The following is a 27388-nucleotide window of genomic DNA, read 5'->3' on the forward strand; positions in this document are numbered from 1 at the left end:
GATTCTTAAGAAAAGAAAGGTTTTGGGAGTCAAAGGATGATGTAAGATGGTCCATATATAGAAAAAGTGAAAAATTATTACGTGACATGTAGCCATTCAGTTGACCGAGTAGGCATACATGCCTTTGTGTTTCAACATCAACCTTAAAGTGTAACTTTATTATTATTTGCTGTAAAATTCTGATCTCAAATCCGTTTGTGGTTTCCACTTTTTTAGCTGTCATTGATTTCTGCAAAACCAAAAAGACTCGTTTTTTGTTTGTGCTTATTTCACTCTTCACACGATCCCCAACGCTGACTTCTTTTCTTCTTCACTCCAGTCTCCTGACTCTTCTTCTGCTTCTGGGTATATTTCACTTCTTTTATCTGGGTTTGTCCAACTATTTTATAGAGTTTTCTTTTCTACACTCATCGTAATAATTGAATTGATTGCTTTTGTTTTCTTTGTGAATCTTCTGAACCCCCATCTAATATTTGTTTTATTGTCTGATTATTGAAGTTATGTGAATTGGGGTGATACATTTCATTTGATCAACTCTTAGTTATCCATTTTCTGGGGTTGGTCATGGTTTCTTCTTGGATGTTCCCATATTTTTCGTATACTTCTGAATGTAGACCTCTTGTTACACTTTACTCTTTTAATGGGGTCATATATATACTGAAATTTTACTGAGTAATAATAAATCATAGCTGTAAATCAGATGTAACAACTGCCAATCAAGGTTGCATGTCAATTTTCTGGTATTTGGAATGATAGCAATACATATTTTAATCTGTGGCTTTGATTTTTCTGTATTATCCATCAATTTTGAATTGTGACATGTGGCATTAGTTCTTATTTGGAGGCTTCTGTCACAGGTTGGCTATTTAGTTAGAGTGGCTAGTAAAAGATGCTTTATCCTTTTCTTGACCCTATCTCACATTGTCTCATATTGATTGCTAGCCTTTCACATAATATATTTGGTTTTTGTAATTTATAAGCTTTTTATACAAGAATTTTAATAATAATAGATGTTGGTTAGTGACAACTTGGATATCATTCTTTTGCAGACGTCAGTGATCTGAATGATTTCTGGTGTTGATTGGAACAAACTATAGTTCACTTCTAGCACAACCTGATACTTCCAAGAGCATAAGAAAATGCAATTGTACCATCATCTTGGACTCCCAGAAGGTGAGACTTGCGGTGGAAGAGAAAGGCATTGATTATACATCTCACCATGCCAATCCCATAACTGGCAAGAACTTGGATTCTTCATTCTTTAACATGAAACCCGGTGGAAGACTCCCAGATTTTCAAAATGGCTCTCACATCCTTTGCAAGACTATTGATATAATCCAGTATGCTCTCTTCACAACGTATTCATTCACCATCCTGTTATTATTGCCTCAAATACATGTGTATAAAAGAAATTTCACTTTGAAGATTGACATGGCATTATAAATTAACCTCCCTCCCCCACCCAAATGATTGCTGGCAAAGCTGCTCTCTACATATTTATCAGGGAAGGAATCCTCTCATGTTGAATTTTCACATGATGTGATCATGTGAAAATTGTGTCTATCTTCTTAAAAGTACGCAAATTTTAATATGCACCTATTTAATTTTCCTGAAAGAAAGATAGACACAATTTTCACATGAAGTGGTCGCGTGGAAGTTCATGAGAGGATCTATTCTCTATGTACCATTACTCTCCAAACCAATTCCCTTGAAGCACACAAATTTTATGGTTTTTATGGTATATGAATCTTTGGATAAGAGGACATAAGATTAGACTATAGAGAAAACTGGGGCACATTGTCGGGCATAGATATTTGGCATGCGAATGAATAAGCCCAACCTAGAACTAGCACCATTTCATTTCAATTTCATTACAACCTCTCTTTTGTTCTCTTTGGTACGAACTTTGCATTAATGACATGGTTCAGTTCTTTATTTTCCGCAATCGTAACCCTGTTACTAGCTTACTCAATTAAGGATTAAGACAGAACTAGGGTTGTTCCATTTCATTTTTTTTATAGAAAAAATAAGTGATTCATTATACAATGGGCCAGTCATTTCATATATATGGATCATTAGTTTGTAACCTTGTTGTTTTTATTTCATAATCAATTGTATAACATTGTTGGATCAACAGTTGTATGCAAGTAAATAGCAGTTTTATTTCTAATCTAATTTTTCTACTCTCCTCTCCTATCCAAACCAAACAACCTCAATATTATTTCCTTTCAATTTCACTGTCAATTTCTCTCAGACCAAACACAATAAACTCACTTTATTTCCCATTTTCATTCATTCGATTACTTTTCTCGCCATCAAACCAAGTGAAAGAGATCTCACTCTCAGTTTCAAACAACGGGAATGTCACGGTGGGGTCAGGTTTAACGAACAGAAAAGGACAGCAAAAAATTTCTTAAGCATGTCAAAAAGCAGCTTGATTATGGCACATTCAACTTTACCAAGTTGTCTTTTCTTCTTTAGTTTAATAACAAAAAGTGCACGTATCAACTATGATGGAAAGATATGGAAATAACCAACATGAAAAAATATTAAATATATTCTCGTCCAATTTGTTAGATATAAAATCATTAACATTAACCTACAAGCATAAAACTTTAGCAGATTAATTTTGATATAAAATCAGAATCTTTATGCCTTAGTAATCTGAAGTTCAATCCTTACCACTCTCAACTTTAACATAAAAAGAAAAAAAAATTAGAGTTAAGTGCATACGCACATTGCCTATGTTTCAACGCCAATCGCTTTTGCTTAAACATATATATTAGAATCCAAGCATTTAGAATATATTGTACTGTCAACAAACCCTAGAACCTTGATTGCATACGATCGAAAATCATCAACTTGTATGATTATTATTTTAAAAGACATACCTAGGGTGTTACCTTGTTGATAGTCAAAACTCTTTAGATCTACTTCGAGACAATTCTTTCTCTTATACTTCTGGAAAATCAATAAACTCTGCGTATGTTTGCTGTGGAAGAATAAAAACAGAATACCCTGCTCTATACCAAAAATAACATTGGCAACCATTAACAATTTCTAATCTAGAAGAAAATGGGCCCTATCAAAAACTAGAAACATTTCTTCCCGAATTCTCCAGACATTCACAGGTATAACTTCGAAGCTTTTGAACCACAAAAAGAACCAACTTTAAAAAAGAATCTAAAATCAATGACACACACACACATGATCTTTCCGGTTCAAACAATAAACCATACAGAAGTCATGATAGAAAGGGAACTAATCATTTTTTTACTTATTTGTAAATAAAGATAACAGCCATTAGCTTCAGACTTCAGCCCACTCATTAAATGTTAAGAAAATGTTGAAACAAACAATACTTGTCTCATCAATGCTGTGCATTACCATATGAGGTTTTCCATTTTTGTAGAGGATTATAAGTCAAGAGAAACACCTACCTCTTGAAGGTTTGGGCGGATTAGTATTAAGAACGGCGGAATTGCCCCAGGTAGTGTAGAAAGTGAAGGAGAAGAATGCTGAAATTGAATGATATTTTCATTGAATAATAGATTCAGGAACAAATGAATTGACAGTACATTAATGTATAAGGAAGAAAAAAGAAAACAAAAATATTTCTTTTTCCTGTGAACAATATTGATATTGCTGCTGTGCATGCTAATAAATAATATCGCCACCTTACTCCTCTCTACAGATTGCATCCTCCGCGTCACAAGTAACTTTTGACTCTTTTGGTACATCTCCTACATCTATACTGCACATATCACCACAAGAGTTGTTCTCATCACATTTCCATGCATTCCTCTTGAACCATGGTCGGTGTATTTTCTGCTGTCTAAAGTACCTCGTTCCCAAATCATTGGAATCACCCTTCAATCGTTTGTGTTTATCGTCCTCAAACAGTAGGTTGGAGTCTTCAGAGTTAACACCAGTTGTGCTGGGAATCATATCATCTGAGCAACAATTAACCATACCACTGGTATCCCCCTGCTTAACTTCAGCAGGCTGATCAATTATCATAGCATTAGTAGTATTAGAAGGTTGACAGTCTTTGTTGTCCCGTGGATACGGGGGTAGTGGAGGAAATGGGTTGAAAGGCATGCCAGGTGCAGTGACCCAACACTCAGGAAATTCAGCATGAGGTGTTCCATATTGCTGGGCAGACCATGGCATTCCATATGAGACAGGCAAGTGAGAGTTAAATTTCTCTTTTGGATGACCAATAACTATATCAGAGGGGCATCCAGAACGGCTTGCATTTTGCAAGGCAAGATTACCAGAGTTTAGGGAAGCATTTAATGAACCTACTGGACATGAAAACCCTGGTGGACCATCCTCGGGAATGTTCTGGCTTTCACCGATAGAGCTCATAACGGCATCAGAATGCGAGTTTGTATCGGCTGGTTGATCCCATCGGCTTTTGCGCTTGCGTTTTTTAGCTCTTTTGATTTCAACCCCATCTAGAGACTGCACAGGACAGCCTTCCCAGGTTTCAGCATCTACTGGAGTTGTCACAAGCATCGCCTGCTGACTACAATCAATTGCTTCTGTAGTCCTTAAATCCTGTTCATGCCTCTGACTGTGTGATGCTGAAAATCTGTTGCACTTGAAACTTCTGTGAGATTCCACTCTGTTATCATCCCTGTCCATATAGCCATGTTTTCTGGCGTGTCTGGGAAACCATCTGTCTCGGAAGTTTCGAGCAATTTGATGGACCTACATGTGCAAACAAAACAATGAGAAGACTCAAAGATTCAATTCCTTCCTCCCAAAACAGATTTATGCACATGGTTATAAGAAAAATCCTCAAAGTATATTTCTTGGCACTCATGTACACTATAGAAATGAACAAGTTAACATAACAGATACCTGTTTGTCTTCATGCTCTGTCAGAGAAAGCATTGACTCTCTAAAGCTGAAAACAAAAACAAATTATTAGTAAAAGAATAGAAGCTTAGAGAGCAGCAGAACAATTTCATCTAAGTTATAAGGAAGAAAATAAGGTAATTCATTTGCAAGGATAAATAATTACAACATCTCTTCAAGTCAAAACAAAATTGCAAGTAACAACAACTAACAAACTAAAGAAGGGCAGAAAATTTCAAGTTGTTTCCAACAATAAACAAGTGAAGATGGTATCAATAGAATTAGAATGAAACAAAAGCCTATGTAAATGAGACATGAGTACCAATGAATTAACAATCAATTCCATCCTAATCGGAAGAATATATCTACAAGACTGACATTCTTTAATATTTCAAGCACAACAGGAATATCAATACTTATTGATGACTACTAAAAATATGTCATGTTAATGTAATGCTTATGAATAAATGCAAAAATAAAAAATAAATAAAATCTAAGATTATACATCTCCTTGTAATCCCTACAATATTTTTTGGTCATTATACTTAAAATAAGCTTGAGATACTAAGATATTAAGGGTAAGTAAAAGCCCAACCATTTTAATCATTTCGGAATCAGGAATATTATAAATCATTAATTGATTCAATTCCCTCCCAAAATATGGAATAGGAAATGTTGATGTTAACATATTTCATGCTTCCAAGCACTCAACAATAACGTTTTTTGTAGCTTATGTCAATCATATTCATACAAGCCACACAAAAAAGGGTGATGAAGAAAAAGTCAAATGAAAACTGCTACTAAATTTAGTGTCAGCATACAACAAACAAACAAAATTTAACAAATATTACAATTGCTTCAGTTAATTTGGGGAGAATGATATAATTTGAAATTTTCTGACCTCTCCATTCCATGACAAGGAGGACCACCATTAATATGTTCAGATGTCAAAATCTTGCTTGCTTCTAGGAACTCCAAGACCTGCAAAAGAAAGTTGATCAGGCAAGGGCCAGATATTTTCTTGATACTCAGAATGAGAGAATGCAGAAAGGAGGACAACAAAGAAAAGATTGGGATCTACCATCCATCAACTTATTGAATAATATGATCAATAATTACAGGATTGAACCTTCCCTACATTCTAATATTGAAACTCAATGATTAGAGAAAATGACCAAAATCAAGAAGGGGGAATAAAATATTTTATCATCATGCAAATGTCAAAATATGGTCATTGAACAAAAGTTGCAAAATATATTTTTACGTTTCAGGTGAATAGAACAAATAGCATCATAACAATCATATAACATACAGAATTCAACACAAATTTAAGTCTTTTGATGGGAATTTTTAAGAGGAATTCAATTTTGAAGTGGATTTAAAATACCATATATCAAAATGACATTTTGGATATCAAAACCAAAGAAATTTTAAAATGATGGAAATTTTACAGGGTATTTTTCAAGTAAAATGGAAAGAATTCAAATAACACCTAAAAAAAGAATTTAAAAATTCCTTCATGCTTCCACAGTCTCACTCAGAAACTTCGGTGTGTGCTATATCTTTGCAGCACCTCTCTCCCTTCTGCGCCTCTATCTCTTCCTCTCCCTTTCTTTTGCATGCATTTTATTTAAATTCCTTAAGAATTCTGAAATTCTCTATCCAAACACTACCTAAGGATTTCTATTGTTCAGCAAGAACAATAATAGCATGTCATGATAAATAAGTTTCCAACTGCTCAAGCTCAACAAACCTTCCCCATTTTAGTATCATAAGGAAAGCACACATACTCCTTTAGATGTAAAAATACACATCTTATGATTCAATGATATGCAGTAATTTAAAATATATATATATATAACCTCTCCAGACAAAAGGAATATAACAAACAACTAAATTATGAGTAATTTCCCAAGCACCTTAAGAAGCTTTCGTAGTATTGGAATTTTTTTGAAGTCATGCCTGTACTGCTTCATAATGTTATGTAACATCTGTAAACCTGGAAGGCAACACTATAATTACTTTTCAACACAACCAAATGTGCGATGAGTTTTACACATTTCAGATATATAGGGGGGGAAACTACATTACATAGAAAGAAAATATGTATTACCATTTTTGTTAATTATATCATTCAGCACTGCTCTAGATTTTGTTTTCAGAAGGGCATCAAGGATCATGGAAAGATCTCGATTGCTGTAACCAAAGTTTAAAATTTACTTTAGAAAGTATTTCATGACCATGAACCATGATAAAATATGAGTGTATAATGTGTGCTTGATGGAGAAACAGAAAAGGCAGAGAAGAGAGGACCTTTGAATAGCTTCACCATTAATTCTATCACCTGATGCCACAGTGAGAAACAAAAGCTTCAAGTACCCTTTGGTGGCATCCTGTTACAAAAAAAAAGGGTGAGGGCAGTCAAATGGTGAAAATTCAAACATAAAACTACCCAGGTAGCTATCCCTGTAATACCTCCAATATAAAGGCATTCAAGAGCAAGTAATAAAATTGAAAAAAGAAAAGATAACAGGAGACACAAACTATTTCTCATAACCGATTACAAGACAAACATAAATTTAAGATTTTTTTTTGTCTGTAACATAAATTTAAGATATTACAGCAGTAGAGGCTGATGTCCCTTGCTTTGTTGCATAACCAATATTAACTGTGGGAAAGCACACTGTAGCACACATGCATGCACTAGCTACTATAAATGTGCCTATTTAAAATATTATGTTCACTAAGCTACTATAAATGTGGGAAAGTACGTACTTTTCTTTTGCTTATTCCACCATCTCCATCCAGCAACTCATTAAGTTTCTCCTGAACTGCAGGTAACAAAAAGCTTTATCCATTATAATTTATTTTAGTAATAATGTTACCAAACAAATGAGGATGACCAACCTGCTTCAAACCGTCCATTGGAAGAACCTTCTACTTTTTTGTGTTTTATAGATGACACCTGTAATCGATTGGCTGTCACCTCAGTTTTAAGGCCATTTGGAGGATTAGCATGAACCTTCCCCTTTTTAACAGAACCATTTAACTTAGGAGTCTTCTTGCCTCCAATTATTTCAGACTTGGACTCCCTATTACTACCAGCAGAATTCGGTAACATTTTGCTGACAGTTGTAGGGGGAGAAGTAGTCTCTAATCTTTGAATGGAAGAAGTTTTGTCTGCAAACTCTGATTCCTTTTCATATCCTTGGTGTACAGAAGGCATGGGTTTGCTTGTTACATCCTCCATTTGTAGAGAAATTTCTTCATCTCTAACAGAAGATGGTAATTTGCCCTTTGAATCCTCCATTTCTGCTGAGCTGTGCAACAGAGAAACGGCAGAGGCAGGGTTCATAGAACTCTCTTTCTCTGGAGAACCATCTGAATCTATAGCAGTTGTAGGATTTTCCAATATATCCCTGTCTTTCAACATATGTTTAGCAGATTCTGTATCAACATTATTAAAATACTTGGGTGTAGGTACAGCATCTTCAATTTCACCATCTTTGGTAAGCATAACAGGTTCGGGAAATTCTTCTTCTGAATCACTTTGAACTATCAATTCAGCATTAAGTGGATCACCACCACCTATATAACCTCGACAGTTAGACGAACCACAATAGCATTTTTTGGCAGCAGCACCAAAAACCCTTACATAGTTGTAATCGAATGTCAATTCTTCATCCTGGGGAAGGTGGAGGTAAACAAATTCAGCTTAGCACAGAATAATACTTAAACATGCTTAAAGCCTAAAGGAAACAATTAAGGTTAGCAATTAGTTTCATATTTCAATACTAAAAGGTATGAAAATAGGACCTCCAAGTCCTCCAAACTATCAACACAAATCTACTAACAGAAAAAAAGAGCTATAATCATTAATCATCCAACCTTCTGTTCAATTAAGCATTTCTGACTCAAATGGCCAAATATTTTTATATTTCATCAGTAGTGGAAAGGTGGCATAACTAACAATTTTAATACTTGAAGTACAAAATTAAGTAGATTCACATTTTCTCACATATTTGATAATCACAAATCATAATACACAACAGACATGGACTCAAGAAAATAAATTGAAGTAACTATTTCAAACTTCCAAAGTCACAATTTGAAAAGTAGAAGCAACAATGATCCACATCAAAAACTGCAAGATCTAGTGGAATTAACAATACACACACACACACACATGAAAGTAGTAAGTGAAGGCTGAAGGCACACCTTCTTAACATTCCTCAATGCAAACAGTCCAATACAGATTTCCCCATTCACCATCCACTGTTGCAAAAAAGGATCAAACACAAGGTCAAGTGATAGAAAACAACAGAATAATTATGAATTTCATACTCCGGGAACTAATAAGTGCAAAATGGCATTAAGAAAATGTTCTGGAAAAGCCTAAATCCACATTTCCTAGTATAAGATAAGCAGAATGCAAAATGTAAAGCTAGCAAAAATATAGTTCCCAATATTATTATTTAAAAAAAAAGCTTCTCTAGTATCATAACCTTTCTTTAGTAAACCACAAAAAAAAAAGCAGGTAATAATAGTATAATACTCACCTTTTCTGTCCGACAATTAGGATCACAACTATGATTAATGAAACGCCCCAAGTTTCCTTTTGCACTTGCATCTATCACCTGAAAATAAAGAAATGTGAATGGCAAAGCAGAAAACAACTGAAAAACCTAATAATAATAGGGATACAATAACAAATCATGCTGAAAGAACCACAGGACACCATTCCCATGTCTCAACTGAATTCTCGGAATAATTATGATGCAAATAGCAAAAAAAGTGGAAAATTTAATGTGATAACTATCCAGATGAGTTGATAAGTTGTCCAGAATCCAGATACAGGCATGTCATGAAATGAGCTCAAAATAAACAGACATCCCGGATTAATCAACACTAGAAGGCATGAATAACTAAAAAAGCTATCATCAAGACAAACTATATTTTGTTGGTTCTTGGTATTACTTCATCAATTCCAACATATTCATTCACACAAGCTATGTTAGGACAGACGGGTAAAAGGACATTTGCTTGGAAAAATAAAGAACGGTTCATGTTAAGAACAATTAGCAGGAATTACTTAGATAAATAAATAGGGGGATGGAAGGGCAAGAGGATCATTCTAAATTGCCATTTGTTGGCATTTGAGAATTGAGCAAGTGCTGAGCAATGAAAGGGGAGACCCTTTGAGGAGAGATCTTTCTCCTTGCTCTGTTTCATTTTCAATCAAGCAATATAATCATTATTTTATTAATTTGTTTTCTCTATTTCCATTGTGGATTCCCACCAAGTTATTGGCAGAAGTAAAACAGAACATTCCATTTAACTTGCCACTAACAGTAAATTACCAAGACAATTATATTGCTAACAAGATACAGTTCACAATCAATTATAGCATGGCAGAGTAAGTGACGCTTCAAAGGCATGGTTTTCATATTGAGGTGGTTTCTGGGTTCCCTAATTTGTACAGGGACATTTCTAGGGGGAAGGCAGTATGGGTTACATGTTGGGTTCTTATAAATTACTGTAGCACCTTGAAGTCAGGAGATATAATGCAAAAGAATTCTATTCCCAGAATATAACTTTCTCCACTTTTGTTTTTCTTTGAAGGAAGGGAAGAGAAGAGAATTTCCACAGCATATGCATATGGAATGCATTATATGAAAAGTTAAACTACAACTGCTATCTAATTTTGTAAATAATTATGTTGCGTAGCATGCTATCATGAACAAATCTGTATGTTTTTAGCCAACCAATTAAATTTTTACTTGGCAAAAAAGAAACAAGTTGTTTCCACTCAAGTATGCAGATACAGGTTAAACTCATACCTCACTACCATTCAAGGTCATAAAATAGAAATGCCGATGGCCCTTCAAAGCGTACTCTCTTTGCCGTGCCTCATACGTTTGCATATCAAGCACCTGTTTGGACCATAAATTGGATATACAACACAAATCACATCAATGCCCCTACATAGAATAGCATTGCAAATTCTAACTCTATAAGATATAAATTAATCCATTAATTACAGAATCCAATCTGCTTAGAATAATCCTTCTCCTCCCTTAACAAGAAAAGTAGATTGTTAGACATAAGCTATTATTTAGCCCCAGCCTACATGCATAGGCTATCAGGTTGAGTGGATCAAACCCATAAAGAAAAACCATGTCCTTTGTCCACGAAGCCCAATGGCTTTTTCACATGTGCTACACTGCTACTGCATTAGATTAATATAACATTCTTTGTTTACTACTAAGCAAAATGTTAATAGTTTTCCATGGCTCTTAACCGCTATTTAAAGAGCATTAGAGCAATTCAAATCATACAAAAAGAAGCGAGACAAACTATGTCCATCTTGATGATACACATGGTAGTGATTTATTAAAAACTAAATCAGCCCCCTCCCCACTGAGTGCAATGCCAATACATCAATTAGCAGCATTACATCATATAATATTTTTTTTCTGCAGCGAAAAGAAGAGAAAGGAGGATGAGGACACAAACAATATATCGGGGGAAAAGAAACAAATGAGAAGAATAGAGTTGAGTGAGACAAATCTAACATAACTGCACCTATAACTCCATAGAAGGTAATATTCGTTCATCCTTTCCCAAAAAATTCAGCTAAAATATGGAACCAAAGCATAATATGATCACAATTTTGATATTCAGTCTCAACGGTCAATATTTCATGTATCATAACAAAATAAGTAAAATTGTTAAATTAGTATAGGGATAATAAAAAAAAAGAGAAGCATTGTATGTGTTACCTCTCCAACGTATTCAATAAGAAACTGGCCTTGAGCTACATCCTCAATTGCCTTCAGTCCGTAACCCTTTTTCCCACATTTAAACCACTTCAGGCTAGCATACTTGTGTTTTTGGAACTGAAATCAAACATTTGTTCGGCAATCATGCCATTTGACAAAAAGACCAAATACTAGTATATTTTCAATAAATAAAAAAAATCAAGTTTATAAACCTGCTGGTTGGAACAACGGTCCCCACATGGGCAGGTTCCTTGCACACATTCGATATTAAGAATCCGATTTAGACATTCATCCCCACAGCCTAACTTTCCTCCTTGAGATGGCTTGCAATGACATACCATTATCTGATACAAGTTCAGAGGAGCCATGAATCAGGAATATAAATCTGATGCACAAAGTTGCAAATTCCAAGCAAACTTAATAGAAACCTAAGCGCTATCCACCATATAAATCTCAATCAAAATGCAAAATAAAACTATTAGTGACTGATGTAAAAGCAAAAGAAAGGCCTATATGTAGCAATTGGAAGCAAGGCATCGAAGTATACAGTTCCTCATCATACATGAGAAAATAATATAAGGTCAACAATTCATCCATCCTCTGCACCTACAAAAAAGTTCAATTAATATTTAGCAGGGGGTCATGGCCCCACCAAATTTTCTAATTCGCTGTCTTTTATAAGAATTTTTTTATATAAAGAAAAAAAAATCAAAATTTTTGAAGGTAAAGAGTTTTATCAAAATTCACTCAATTTTACAATTTAATTTGAAAAATCTCACACAGCATATAGATTATGTCTTCGTTATGCAAAAATTTACAATATGATAATAATATAAATAAATTTATATCAAGAGGAAAACTTAACCAATATTATTACAATACATAATTTTTTACTTCAAATAGTAATTTTATGACTCAAATCTCTTGGTTTATAAGGGAATTATTTTTGTACATATACATGCATTATACAGTGACTTGAAGACATTTTCTAGTTGTGCTGATATAAGTCCCATCATAATTAAAAAAAACTTCGTACCCCATTGCCCAGAGGCTCTTCGCTATGCGAAATAATTATTCTTCCAAATTTAGTAAACTTGCTATATGTAACTTGTGTGTAGGCATCTATGAAATTTTGAAGTAATCTTACATAAAATTACTATATATGTGACCCTATGTAATAATCGGAATTCTAAATTTATAAAGTGATTATTGCCCAACATATGAAATTTTACAATAAAAGATATAAAAGTTTCTTTCTAATTAATATTTTATGTATATAGCCACCCCAACTAAAACAGTCTAGCTTCACCATTGTGTTTAGGTATATGCTCTACATGTCGATCAACTCTGATTCAGATGGGCTTTCATGATCTTGTGAGAGAGTATTGTAAAAGGAGCAGTTACCTATTTCACAATATTTAAGGGGGGAAAACAATAACGCATATGTACTTAAGAAAGAAAGAACATATGCATATCAGCACATTAAGGTCTAAGTCACAGAAGGAAACCATCATGACCAGTTTCACATTTAAGTACGTACACACTAATCCAACATGGTCACTAGTACACTAAAACATATACATAACTATCAAATTATGTAATATGATAATAATCATTTGTAATAAATTAAAAACCAGAACAATCCAGGACCTCGTCAATAGTCTGAGTTTTATGGCTACGATGCAGAAATTCATTGGTCAAAATATTGGTAAAAGTTGACTCCTGGGAAACTGCAATGCATAAAGGAAATTAAACATCAGACAATACGATAAAATCACATTCCTAAAACAGTCTAGCTTCAAGCTTAAATTTCATTTTAAAAATAAAAAACTCCTGGGGAACTTGCTAACAAATGTAACATACCTATAGGTGGCCAATATTCTAATTCCTTAAAATTTTTGGAACCTTCATATGCATCTTCTTCACCCGAGGCATCTGATAATCCCAACTCCGCATTAATCTCTGCATTAGACTTTTCTTGAGGGATAGCACAATCAGCAAAGGCTTTATCACTGCTGTCCTTACATGTCCTTCAAAAGAATATCACCCATGACAAGGTGCAAGTTATTTAAACTGGGAATATTATGAATAAGGCATTTGCTTTATGTACCTCTGTATGCAAAGACATAAGAGGATTGTAGAAATATAAATCATGACTAGTTTTACAACTAAAACCCAGATAATGACTGATGTGCATGGTCAATTAGTTACAAGTGAAGTCAATTGTGAAAAAATATATTACAAACAAATACATGATTATATCATATTCTGCCTCTTCAGCTTCTAATAAAAAATTATAGAAAAATAATAATGAATAATATGCATGAAACATGGTATACCAGGTGCAGTTAGTTTCATCAATTCGGTCTGCTAGCACAGCTGGAATTCGCCGCCACTTGTGACAATCATCACAACGCACCCATGCATTGCGGGGTGATAGAATTTGCTCCCCAAAACCAACACCAGACAGCATGTCCAAATTAGATACATTGACCGATACTCTGTTGTCATCAGCAATAATTTTTCCAATAGCATCCAGCTTATGATTTCCAGCATTTGCTTCTAAGAGACAAAAAAACATCCTATTTATATAACTAACACATAAGATAACGAAATGATAAAATAAAGACTTAGATATTCATGAAGGACACAAGGTCATTCTCAGATGAATCCAAAATGCAAAAAATAATATCACATATGATGCTGTTTATTTGACACAAAAAGCTACCTGGATGTGGGCAATCTTCCACTTCACATGTAACTTTAAGAGAGGCACCTTTTCCCTTGACTTTGCTCTTATTAATTGGATTTTTCTGTTTCTCCTTGCATGTACCAGCAGTAGTCTTTTTCCTGCCAGATGAGTCAGAAGCTTTAGATTTGGTCTTGCTAACTTTACTAGGTCTAAGACTTTTAGGTAGTTTACGCCCCAAAGGTCTTGCAGATGACAGCATTTTCTCAGAAACCAGGGAATCTGAAAATCCATGGTCAACAGATGGTTTATTACTTGTCTTAGCGTCCATATGATTTTTAACTTTCAAAGCCTCGACGGAGCCTCCAAGTTCGGTCTCTCCAGAATGGGGCAATAATTCTGGGGACAATTCTTTACTGGTCACAGATTTGCTTATCTCAGTGGGCAACTCCAAAGAGCTAAATGCATCCCTGCAATTTTTCTTACGTCTGTGATTCTTTGAATGCTTAGCTCTACTATTCCCACGTGGACCTTGTGATCCATCTTCAGTGATACAATTACCAGAACAAATAAGTTTCTCTTTCTTCTTCCCTCTCTTACTGATGGTAACATCCAATTTAGAATTTAATTCTTTAGAAGAACCTAAAACAGCATGATGTACGTCTTCTTGATGTCTTTCTCCAATCTGGACTTCGGGAATTGAATTGATAACTTCAGAATCAGGTGAGGTTCCAGGATCCATACCCTTATTACTCATAGGTTCAATCAATGCTTCAACCACCTTCTCAGGAGGAACAGCAAGACAAGGTTCCTCTGCATCCCCATATGACTTCTCTGTTATTTCAGTAGTTTCTAAGGGGTTATTTGCAACTTGTTCATTTAGAACAAGACCATCCTTGCCCAGGTCATTACTGAAAGATTCTGAATTTCCCAAAGCCACCGCATCAGAAATTTTATCATCAGCATTGCCGGCTACTTTCTGAGAACCTGAATCAGACACCAAGTAAGAAGCAGAAGCCAAACCATCAACTGACTCTGGAATCAAGACATTTGAGCAACTTAAATCAACTTCTTTCCCAAATTTAATCTTCAGACGAACACGAGTAGTTGAAACAGAACACTTCTGTACTGAACTCAATGAGGTAGTACTTGCACCATTCTTAACCGCTTTCCCACTTTGACGCTTGCTTCTAGCCTTCCCCAATTCTTGGCACACAGCTTCACCAACTCCAAGCTCATTATCTTGCTCAAAAAACTGTTCAATATTCCCAATCAATCCCCAGACAGAAGAACGAGCTGGTTTGGAGAAACAACTTCTTTTCTTTCTAGCAGCCTCTAAGTTTAGCTTCATACCCCCATTTGAATGCGTCACCTTGGTTTTGTTCTTGCAATTTCTTGAAGCCTTTTTGGTTTGTGTCTTACGGCCAAATTTAGTTCTTCGACTATCCCTTAGAGAAGGTAACGGTATGCTTTCAGTGATACAATCAACTTCAACAGCTTTTGTTCCATCATTATCCATCTGCCCTGGATTGTTAACAGCATTATTATTATTAATGGAAACATCATCACCCTTAGAATGGAGATCAAGAACATCCTTTGCAGAGCAGTTGGTAATTAAAGCAACAGAGGGCAGACCTGATTCAGGAGAAAATGGTTTTCTAAAGGTAGAGTTGGTAGTTTCCTCTGAGGAACAGTCCTTCAATTTACAGAAATCATCTATTTGCAGCATGTCATTCTTCATTTCACACCCTGGATCCAACAGGGCAGGCTCACAAGGAAAACCAACTACAGGTGAGCTCGCAACAGTCTCCTGGCAATCTAGAGAGGATGATATTTTTATACATGAATTAATGTTGATGACTTCTTCATCAACAAAAGCTTTAAACTTTTCTTCACAAGTACTATTCTGATCCTCAATATCTTTCTGATCGCATGGCTGATCATTTGTGCTCTCTACTTTTGCATCTGTACATAATGCACCTGATGGTGGCCCTGATGGCACTTCCATAGCCAGAGTAGGAGATATCTTCCTGCAAGCATCAGTTTCCTCACCATCTTTCTGATCACATGGCTGATCACTTATGCTCTCTACTTCTGTATCTGTAAATAATGCATCTGATGGCACTTCCATAGTCGGAGTAGGAGATATCTGCCTGCAAGCATCAGTTTCCTCACCATCTTTCTGATCACATGGGTGATCATTTATGCTCTCTACTTCTGTATCTGTACATAATGCACCTGATGGCACTTCCATAGCCGGAGTAGGAGATATCTTCCTGCAAGCATCAGTTTCCTCCCCAATTAGAGCGTCACATTTTTCAACTACATTCAACAAGGGATCTGGATTTCTCATAATTTTCTCCTGCTCACTTTGCTGGTTGCAATCAACTAGCAAGTCAGCCATGGATTCTGATTCCAAAGACACTTCGCAATCCCTGAAATCAAGTGCATGACTGAAAGCATCAGCAAGAACACCAGTCTCATCATTTTTGCCTTCCACGACATCCGAATCATCTCCTGCTGCAGGCAATACGTCACTCTTATTATCCTTCTGCTCATCCTGTTGAGCACAATGCCTCTGTGAATCCTCTGTAATTAAGGACCCTGACTCATCATCCTTCTGCTCATCCTGTTGAGCACAACGCCTCTGTGAATCATCTGCAGTTAAGGACCCCGACAGCTGATCAAAGATACCCTCATTCTGAAAATTTCCCTCTGAGCCACTGTTTACACAGAGAACTTCAATGCTCCCACAAGAAACACCCAAACAATTCTGACAATCATCCTGAGTAGATTTCTCCAGTGGCAACAAATCAGCATTTTTGCATTCACTCGCCAAACCCAAACCCTCTCCGGACCCCTCGGTAACATCAACACGTCCTTCAGAACTGACACGGTCCCCTCGCAGACAACCATCAGTCACAGTGGAGAGCTCAACATTAGAGTCCACCACATTGTAAGCCTCTTCTTCTAAACAAGACTCCTGCACAGAAACAACCTGCTCTTGAACCTCTGAGCACAAATGCTGCTGCTCAATTACAAACTTTTCTGAGGGATCATCAATGGCAGCAGATCTCCCACACGACCCCATTTCAATCATTCAAAAACCATCAACGATAGAAACACACAACCACTAACCCGCCGTCACTCTCTGATTAACTTCAACAAAAAAAACAAAACGAGAAAACGAAGAAAGGTAAATGAATCACCACAATGCATCACCAAATACCTAACCACACAACAACCAAACGAAACGGCACCTCGAATTAAAGCAAAATAGAGAAGAACACTACCTCCACGTGAAAACCATTGCCTGCAAAGAAAACCCTAGAAAGCGGCATTATCCTGATACCCTCTGCACGGAAAGTGAGGGAAAAATTAGCTAAAGAAAACCCTACTTGCAGAAAAATGCAGACGCTGTCACGAGTTCCTAGGTGCAAATACGCTACGATAATAATAATAATAATAATAATAATAATAATAACAATAATAATAATAATATAAAACCAAAAACGAAAAATTAGAAAAAAAAAACAAAAGAAAAAAGAAGAAATTGAGAAAAGAAGATATTACCTTGTTCTCAGGATGTGCGAGATTGAGGATAAGGAGGTTAGGCTTAGGCCTTTTTCAAGAATGGTTTTTTCCAGAAAATAAAAGATAATAAAATGAGAAATATTCTTTTCTTCTTTTCCCTCTGGGTTGAAGAGAGAGAGAGAGTTGGGTCTGCGTCGCGCGCAGAGGAAAGAGAGAAAGAAAGAGATGGTTGGTGAAATTGTCAACGAAAACAAAAATAAAAACCAAAACCAAAACGGTTTGAGAAAAACAGCACAAACAAAAGAAAAACAAAACCAAAGCGAACGAGAGACACTGCTTCCTTCGTTTCTTTCCGACCCAAGCAAGATTTTTTTATTTTTTTTCAACTATTTGTTTTCTTTTTTATTAATTATTATTTATAGTAATTAGTAATACTCTGCGAGGACCTAAATTCGATGTTGATTAGACCGTTTTGCCCCACGCGCCTCTCATAATCATTCATCAATGTTTTTCTCTCTTTTTGTCCCTCCTATGACACGTCCCTAAAACCTTGCCACCCATAGTTTTTTTTTCCATCAAATCTTTCCGTTTATGTTTTGGAGGGGATTAGATTATAGAAAAAAAAAAATAGTGAAAATTATGTAATTAAATATGGTAAAAAGAAAAAAGAAAAAGAAAGCATCCTTTTGAAGGAGATTTCAGATTTGGGATACCTGAATCCTCGCTTTGTTCATTTTCGTATTAATATGTTTTTTATCGGTTTGTTTGTAGTCTGTGCATATCTTCTTGTTGATAACTTTTTTTGTAATTTTTTTAATGTTATTGGCTACTTATTATTATTATTATTATTGGTAGAGGGATTATTGGCTACTACTTATTACTAGTTTCTTCCTATCACAAAACAAATAATTAATTCTCCACCAAATCAAATATACACTCGGTGAAGAGGAACTAGGATAACATTCACTGCATTGTTTGGAATGGGAAAAGCTTAATGATTATTAATAATTTTAATAAATGACTACCTAGTGAGTAGTGACTTTTGGTTTTTGACAAATAAACCCTCTAAGTTTTGGAATAATTTTAATAGCTAGATTATTTTTTCTTTAAAAATCAATGCATTTTAAGAAAAAAATTGTATTCCAGCTCAAAAAAAATGCTTCCAAATAAACATTCTTGACATAACATTTTTAAAAAAATTTGGAATGTTCATTACAGTATCAAAAGGTAAAAGGATTTTTATTTATTTACTTAAAAACTAAAAAAAAAAAATCCTCTTGTTTACCTTTCTATTAAATACTACGAAAAATAATTATTAAAATTACGGTTGAATTTGAAGTCCAAACGTATGCGAAAGATGATAAGATTAAGGAACAGGCTTTTTTCAAAAAAAAAGAAAAAGGAACGGGCTTTTTACAGCGTATTATCAGGATTAATGTTTACATAAATAATTCCTCAAAATAATGTTTACATAAAAAAAGTATTGAAATTCATCAAGTACTTAATTATATAACTTTTATCCAATATCAAAATTATATAGTTGTTGGACTTTTTTTTTCTTATTGCCTTCACATTTGTATCTCTCCAATATGCCTGGTTAACCACAGTTGGAATTATAAAATACTTTTCTTTTAAGTCCGTTCAATGGCTACCTTACACAGGCCTCAAGTAATCTAAATATTCGCTCAAAAACAAGAGAGTCAAATAAATATAAAATTCTTAAACTAAGTACAAGTGGTCACACTTAAATTATCTAATAATTTTTATATAGTCTGATACAGTTTTTCTTATTGATTTAGGTTTTTTTTTAAAATAAATTGTTTTTTAGAAAACCTAAATCAATTTATGAAATTTAAAAAAAAATAAATAAATGTACATTAATGTAATATATAAAAAAATTGATATATATATATATAGGTAGATTGTATTTGAAAGTAAATATGAATATAACATTTAATTTCATTAATATAATATCTAAGAAAGTGTATACATAAATAGAATTTTATATATAGTATGACATAGTTTTGTTATTCAATTGAGATTTTCAAAAAATTCAAATGTGCATATAATATACAGAATTTTGATAAATATATATGTAAAAGTAAATTAAATTTGAGAAGAAGTATTAATGTAATATTTTATGCTATTAATGTAATATTTATCTAAATATATGAATAAATTGATTTTTCTTATATAGAATGACACGATTTTGTTAATTGATCGTGTTTTTTAATATATATATATATATATATATATATATATATATATATATATATATATATATATATATATAAATCAAATATATAGTAATGTAATATATAGAAATTGATAAATATATATAATAATAATTTATCTCTTAATTTCTATGCTTAATTATTATTTTAAGTAAAGTATGATGAATTGTTTCCAAAAATATATATTTAAAAAGTACGTGTTTTTAGTTATAACTTTTTTTATAAAACATGTTTTAAAGTGGCTCAATTAAAATACATATTATTTTGGCAAATTTAAAAAGATACATATTAATATAATGTTAAAATTATTTGAATTTTTATTTTAGGTTAATAATCAATTTCATCTAATCAAATTTAATATATTGTAGTTTAATTTCATGTGTATATATAATATAGCAAGTTACATTTTGTTTTCAAAATATAATTAAATTAACAATAAAAACCATAAACGTTGTGCTATTTATAAAATATTTAATATCAAATAAATTAAGTTACACTATCTTATTATATAAAAACAAATTAAATAAATATATTAAAAAATAATATGAAAACATTGAAAATATAATAATAAGTAAAATTCAAACACAAATTTATTTTGAAAATTATTCTCATTTGAAGGGGGAAATATTAAAATAAATTTAAAAGTAATTATCATACAATTTTATTTTTTTATTGAGATAATGTGCGTATTTTTATTTTATATTCATTGTCTTTTATTTATTTTTATTTACAACTATATATATTTTACCATTAATATTTCCCATAGGTATACTAACTCATACATATATGGCACACCTTTAATTTTGGTTTTTTTATAGACAAACCATTTAGCTTAGGGATATTCATAAACTTACTAAACTATTTTTATTAATGACATGTCTTTGGGAAAAGATGAAGGAAAACTCTCCTAGAGTTTATGAGGTGACTCTACCACTCAAGAGTGTGATGATTTACTGAAATAAAGCACGAAGAAAGTGAAAATAAGAGAGAGGAGAATGTGTAAGTAATGATGATGAGTGTGGATGTAGAAGGGGGCCATGGATCCTCTGTTAGCTCTGAAATCATACAAATACCTGACTCCATTCAAGAGATATTGTTTCTGACAGACTTATCTATGATGTTCCACTTGATGTATAAATGCGCAAAAATAGGATTTATGCTATCAAAATAATTTATTAAAATATATTTTTTCATATCAATATCAAAAATTTTAGAATTTGTTTTTTTTTTAAATTTTTGGTATATTTTTCGTCTTCATAAAATTAAAATATATTTTATTTTAATCCGGAGTCAACCTTGGACGGATCTAAGCCTACTTGGCTTTTTTTAAAAAATTAAATTATAAGTTAAAATATGTTTTTCGTTTTTATAAATATTGAAATGTTCAAAATTTATCCCTATAAAATTTTGAATCTTTTTTTCGTCCTAAAAAATTAAAATCTATTATTTTTTTGTTCGGACATAGGTTCGGATATTTGAACTTATGTGTCACTCTTTCATTGATTTCATTAATAACTATGGAGTAGGTGATTTCTGGGGTTAAAAATTGTCACAAAATACAAAAAAAAAACCAATAAATTTGTAAATCTCTATTTTCCAATCTCCTTCTTCCCTAACTTTCTTCATCTTCTTTGAATTTAAATAAACATTTTTTTTATTTTTTCTTTTTTAAATGTTTTGTTCAACTGCAATGGTTAGCACCAGCTTATTGACCATGTCATCTTCTTTTTCTTTGAATTTCCCTTTCTTCTAAAAACCTAACATCATCACTCTCAAACTCAATGTTATGAATATCAATTCCAATATTCTATCAGAATCAAACATTGCCGACAAACTCAACAACTTGGCTTTTAAATTCACCTCTCTCTCGGATTAGCCTAGTGGACGGAGAAGATGAAAAAAGGTAGGGCAGAAGGAGGTTAGGGAAGAGAGATTTACAAATTTGTGGGTTTTTTTTCCACCATTTTATGGTGGTTTCTAGCCCCCCAAAATCACTCATTCTCATAGTCATCAATGGAACCAATGAAAGAGTAACACCTAGGTTCAGATACACGAACCAACGTCTCGGTCAAAAAGTAACAGATTTCAATGTTTGGAGGATGAAAAAAAGACTCAAAATTTTGCTAGGACGAATTTTGAACATTTCAAAATTTATGGGGACCGAAAACATATTTTAGACTATAATTTCATTTTTTAAAAATGTCACCTAGGCTCGAGTTCATCCAAGTCTGGCTCCAGACCAAAATATAACAATTTTCAATTTTAGAGGACGAAAAACATATCAAAATTTTTGCAGGGACGGGTTCTAAACTTTTCGATATTTATAGGGATGAAAAACATATTTTAGTCGAAATATTTTAATGGTCAAGATACTAGATCACGATTCAAATTATAAAGTGGAATAATAAGGAAGGTCTTAGTTAATGAAAACAATACTAAAAGTGGGTCCTACATATATTAACGGATAAAATAAAAAATGATGATATATGTGCAAAATGCCAAGTAAATCTGCAAATCAAAGGATGTGGCAAAGAGATTCACATGGTAAAAAAAATGGAGAAATCTCTACTTTAAATAATGTCAAGTATGGGTTAAGAAAAAATTTGATTAAAGGAGGGGACCAACCAAAAAGGGATAGCACCAATGGCGATAAATAGGTTATTTGTGACAAACACGTGCATGACTATACAGGTGAAAACAACGAAAGTACATGATTTTGGAGCAAATAATGACAGGAGAAGTAGATGCACTAAGGAGGGGATTACAAATCCTCTGTCAAGTGAAAATTATGAAGAAGAAACAACATGAGACTTATAAATCAAGGTTGGAGTCTAAGCGATATAGTAATGAAAATGTTGTGGAAAAGGGGATGCCCTCTAGGCTCCTAAATCATACAAATACTTGCTTCTCCATTGAAGAGATACAATTTTTCTACCAACTTATTGGTGTTTTCACTTGATGTGGAAATGCCAAAAAAATAAGATTTATGTGATGGAAATACTATAACAGTCAAGACAAAATCCTAATTCCAATCATTAAATGGAATAAATAAAGGTCTTGTTGATGGAAATAATATTAAGGATGAATCCTACAACTATTAATGGACAAGATAAAATGGTGATACATGTTCAAAACGCTAAGAGGGGAAATCTATACGTTCAGGGATGTGGCAAAAAGGTTCATTCAGGCAATAAAGTGGGAAAATATCTATTGGATTCTACTTCAAATAATGTCGAGCATGCATTAAGAAATAATCTCATTAAAGGTGGGAACCAACCAAAAATGAATAACACCAATGGAGATAAGGGGTTATGGCAAACACGTGCATGACTCTGCAGGTAGGAACAACAAAAGTACATGATTCTTTAGCAAACAATGATAAGAGAATTAGACGAACAAAGGAGGAATTACAAATCCTTTATCAAATTAAAGTGTTGAAGAATAAACAACCACAAGGCTTTTAAACTGGGTTTAAGGAAAAGCAATACAATAATGAAAATGTTATGGAAAAGGGAATTACTCATGGACTCCTAAATCATACAAATATTTGTCTCCATTCAAGAGATATTACTTTTTACCAACTTATTATGTTGTATTTGATATGGAAATGACAAAAAAATAGGATTTATTTATGTGATGGAAAACACCATAACAGCCAAGACTGGATCACAATCCCAATCATTAAATGGAATAAAAAAAGTAGTCTTGTTGATGAGAATAGTACTAGTGGTAAGTCCTATAACTATTAATGGACAAGATAAAATGGTGATTTGTGCACAAAATGCTCAAAGAGAAATTTGCAAATTCATGGAAACGACAAAGAGGTTTGTGTAGGAAATAATTAACGTGAGGGAAATCTCAATTGGATTCTACTTCAAATAATGTCAAGCATGGGTCAATAAAGAATTTGGTTGATGGTAGAACCAACCAAAAAGGAATAATAAATAAAATAACACCGATGGTTACTAGGGGTTATTCATAAAAGGCACGTGCATGGTTGTACAAGTGGGGACAATAAACATACATGATTTTGGAACTAATAATGACAAGAGAAGTATATGCACCAAGGAGGAATTACAATTTCTCTATCAAATGAAAGTGTTGAAGAAGAAACAATGTAAGGCCTTTAATTCAAGTTTGGAGGAAAAATTGATTTTGGAGAAACAGGATCTAGTGTTTCCCATGAAAAAGCATTCATCCAAACCATAAGGGTTGATCCACTAGGCCTTTAGAGGTAATGCAAGTTGAACAAGCTAAAGCAACTGATGAGAAGACTTTTAATGGACTAGTCACTCATATAGAAGATATTAGGACTGAGACCAAACATGTTACTCACGGGGTTGGGTCTATCCGTGACATAACCTGATCCAATTATATTGGATTGGGTTTTTTAAATGTTTGGATCGAATCAAACCTAACCCAATCAAAATCCAATCATGAGCAAGTTGGGTAATTAGTTTTATTTTCTTGAACCTAATCAACACAACTCATACCATATAATTTAATTTATAACATATATAAATTAATTATTAAATATAAAACAAATTAATAATTTTTAACTCAATTTATTAAATTAAATCACCCATAATTTTTCTTTTTTAAGTTGTTGTTTTTATCTGTCTTGATTTTATTTATTTTTCACATGTTAGTATCATACTTTATTTCTATCTAAAATAAAAATATTATATTAGCATTAAAATCACTAATTACATTAGTGAAATATTTTCATAATTTAGTTTCTTTAAAATATATTTAGTCATTGTATACTTATAAAGTTTTAGACAAAAATAAATTATTATTTTAAACAAATATTTTTTAAATAAAAAATATTTTTAAATATTCAAATGCAATTAACATAACTCGATCCAATTCGTTTATGATTGAGTTGAGTTAGATTGAGTTTGTAAAAAAAATTATACAAATTTCACCCAATCTAACCCGTAAAATTTTGATAAGGTTGAATAATAAGTTTAGTTAAACCCGACCCCGGACGCATGAACACCCGTGAAGCTCATGAGATATAGAAGATTTGGGATGAATGGTTGCCTTCAATATGCTCGTGGGCATTCAAGTGAGATTTGATGTTTTTTATGCCACCAAATGGTATGTACAAGTCTTGTATTCTTCCTACTAAGTAATTTGTCAAGGACACACATAGAAGGTGACAAGTAGGTTGCAAGCAAAGTGACGAGTCCATTAAATGGAGAAAAGGTGACAAATAAGGTAAGAAAGACAATTATTGTATGAGATCTCGTTATACTACGTTGACGCACGTTAGAGGTTATCCCCTTGAACTAAGGTTGGTGTGTGGTCCATCCTCTAATCATTTCTCATATTTAACATTTTATCATGGAATGTTAAAGGAGTGGGCTCATGCTGCTTTCCTAACCTTATTTGTAATTTATCTAGCAAGCATTTTGTTAATATTGACATTATTTTCGCAAAAAAATCAAGATGAATCACTTCCTATACCAGGAAGACATTTTTTGATATCAAAGGGCACACATTTAAAGATTGGTGAAAGTTTTGCAATAGAAATACCATATTTTTTCACATATCCACTATCATTAGAAAGAAGTGTAATGTTATCAAAGATTTGCTCGATGACTCTAGGAAATTAATCAATGACATAGTTAACCTTGAAATATTAACCATGAATTTCTTCAAATCTATTTAAACAACAAGATCTTCCTTATATTAGTGGAACCTCGACAATGATTATCCAATGCTTCCTTCTATAATCTCACTAGTGCTCATTCCTAAGATAGACAACCTAGAAATCCTGAAGTAATACTGAGCCATAAGCTTGTGCAATGTAACAACAAGATTATTATCAAGATCATCGTGACCCACCTCAAGCAAGTCATTTCCATCCTAGCCAATCGCTCGGAACCAATGTAGCTTCATTCCTAGAAGACAAAGGGAAAGTCACATCATTATAGCGCATGAAATCTTTCATTTCATAAGGCATCTCAAAGGAAAAAAAGACGGATTCATGGTTATCAACTAAAGAAAGCTTTTGATAGCCTGGAGTGGAGCTTCATCCTCAACACTATCAAGGACATTGCCATTTCCATCTATTTTTGCAATATTATATTTCACAACCTTAATTTCATCATATTCCATGCTGATTTTATTCAATGGCCAAAAGACAGAGTCGTTTATACCTTCTAAAGGCGCCATTCGCCAAGAGATCCATTGTCCTCATTCTTGTTTGGGTTTGCCATGTAAAGATTGGGCCAACTCATTCACCATGAATGAGGTCCTGAGTTAACAACAATTAGAAGTCCATTAAACTCTCCCAAAGAGGGCCTCTCATTTCACACCTGTTTTGCAAAGCCTTGGTGGGAGGTTAGGCTAATATTGCATCATGCACTCTCAGTATTATTGTATCTTAAACCTCTCATTGCATTTCAGAACGAGCTTTCTGAAATGCAAGGAGAAGTGCAGGAGATAATAGTAGCTAGAAGTGCAGAAAACAAATGCAGGAAGGTTAGCATTCAAGAAACAAAACTTATTTTCTCTCGCAACACAGCCAACATAAACAATATTAGAGCCCATGTGCTAGCTAGAATTTTGAGCTTCAGCCTAATCGCGCGCAGAGGCAAATTTAGAACAAGCACCTTCACTTTTGCCTCCAGGAAAGACCAACCCCCAACCTTCACAAGGCAACTCACGTCTTCTAACTAGGTCTTGCACAAGCCCTCTCAACTTCTCAACTAAACTAACAACTTATTACACAATTTAACCTAGCAGTTTTTTGTAGAATTAACAATTTGGAGGGGGTAAAGGATTTCGAGCCAAGCTACAAGAAAGTAAACTGTAGTTTATTCTTAACATTGATCAGTAAGTTACATAGTTAAATAATCAGTAAAGTGATACTCACTTGAATCGCCAAGTTTACTTTAAAAAAATCTCCAAGTATATAATATCGTTGTGGTCCTAATATATTAAGAATGAGAATTTGATGCTTTTAGTGCTATTTTACTTTTGCAATGCTGACCTTTGTGGGGTGGATCAGTTTTCTGCATCTAATTTTATTAATTGAGTGCCTATTAACCCAAAAATAAAGAATTGGTGTGCAAGTAATTAAGAGTAAATAGTATATGTACTATTAATACTAATAGATATTTTTATAATATCATTTAATTATAAATCATTTTTATAATAAGTTAATTTGTTGATTTATTATAATCACCATAAAAGTTATATTAACAATAATTTCTAATTGATTTTAGGAATATAATTTTTTTTATACTACATAAAAATTAAATTCATGCAAG

The 27388-nt window shown here is 33.3% G+C and overlaps 1 protein-coding gene and 1 long non-coding RNA gene across 7 annotated transcripts; one reads left to right on the forward strand and one right to left on the reverse strand.

Moving 5' to 3' along the window:
• Nucleotides 1–104: 104 nt before the first annotated feature.
• On the forward strand, nt 105–1934 carry LOC114410381. The gene is made up of 2 exons (XR_003666291.1): nt 105–345; nt 1050–1934. It is a non-coding gene; the product is annotated as an uncharacterized LOC114410381 (long non-coding RNA).
• A 1580-nt stretch (nt 1935–3514) lies between these two features.
• On the reverse strand, nt 3515–18090 carry LOC114410383 (histone-lysine N-methyltransferase ASHH2-like). 6 transcript variants are annotated; one of them, XM_028374312.1, is made up of 20 exons: nt 17911–18090; nt 17631–17692; nt 16983–17496; nt 14377–16913; nt 13988–14210; nt 13512–13678; nt 13299–13378; nt 11861–11992; nt 11649–11765; nt 10707–10799; nt 9426–9503; nt 9085–9141; nt 7774–8551; nt 7642–7697; nt 7180–7259; nt 6980–7062; nt 6786–6865; nt 5768–5847; nt 4870–4915; nt 3515–4716 (listed from the first exon to the last, which is right to left on the reverse strand). In XM_028374312.1, the coding sequence occupies exons 3-20, from the start codon at nt 17435–17437 to the stop codon at nt 3679–3681; spliced, it is 6180 nt and encodes a 2059-aa protein (XP_028230113.1). In that variant the 5' UTR covers nt 17438–17496; nt 17631–17692; nt 17911–18090; the 3' UTR covers nt 3515–3678. The 6 variants fall into 6 exon arrangements, with proteins under 6 accessions (XP_028230113.1, XP_028230111.1, XP_028230114.1 ...); XM_028374310.1 differs by having other exon boundaries at nt 14377–16897; nt 16967–17496; XM_028374313.1 differs by having other exon boundaries at nt 14377–15861; nt 15973–17496.
• Between the last annotated feature and the right edge of the window lie 9298 nt (nt 18091–27388).

The sequence above is a fragment of the Glycine soja genome, chromosome 4, assembly GCF_004193775.1.
Source record: "Glycine soja cultivar W05 chromosome 4, ASM419377v2, whole genome shotgun sequence".
In the NCBI taxonomy this organism is placed as follows: domain Eukaryota; kingdom Viridiplantae; phylum Streptophyta; class Magnoliopsida; order Fabales; family Fabaceae; genus Glycine; species Glycine soja.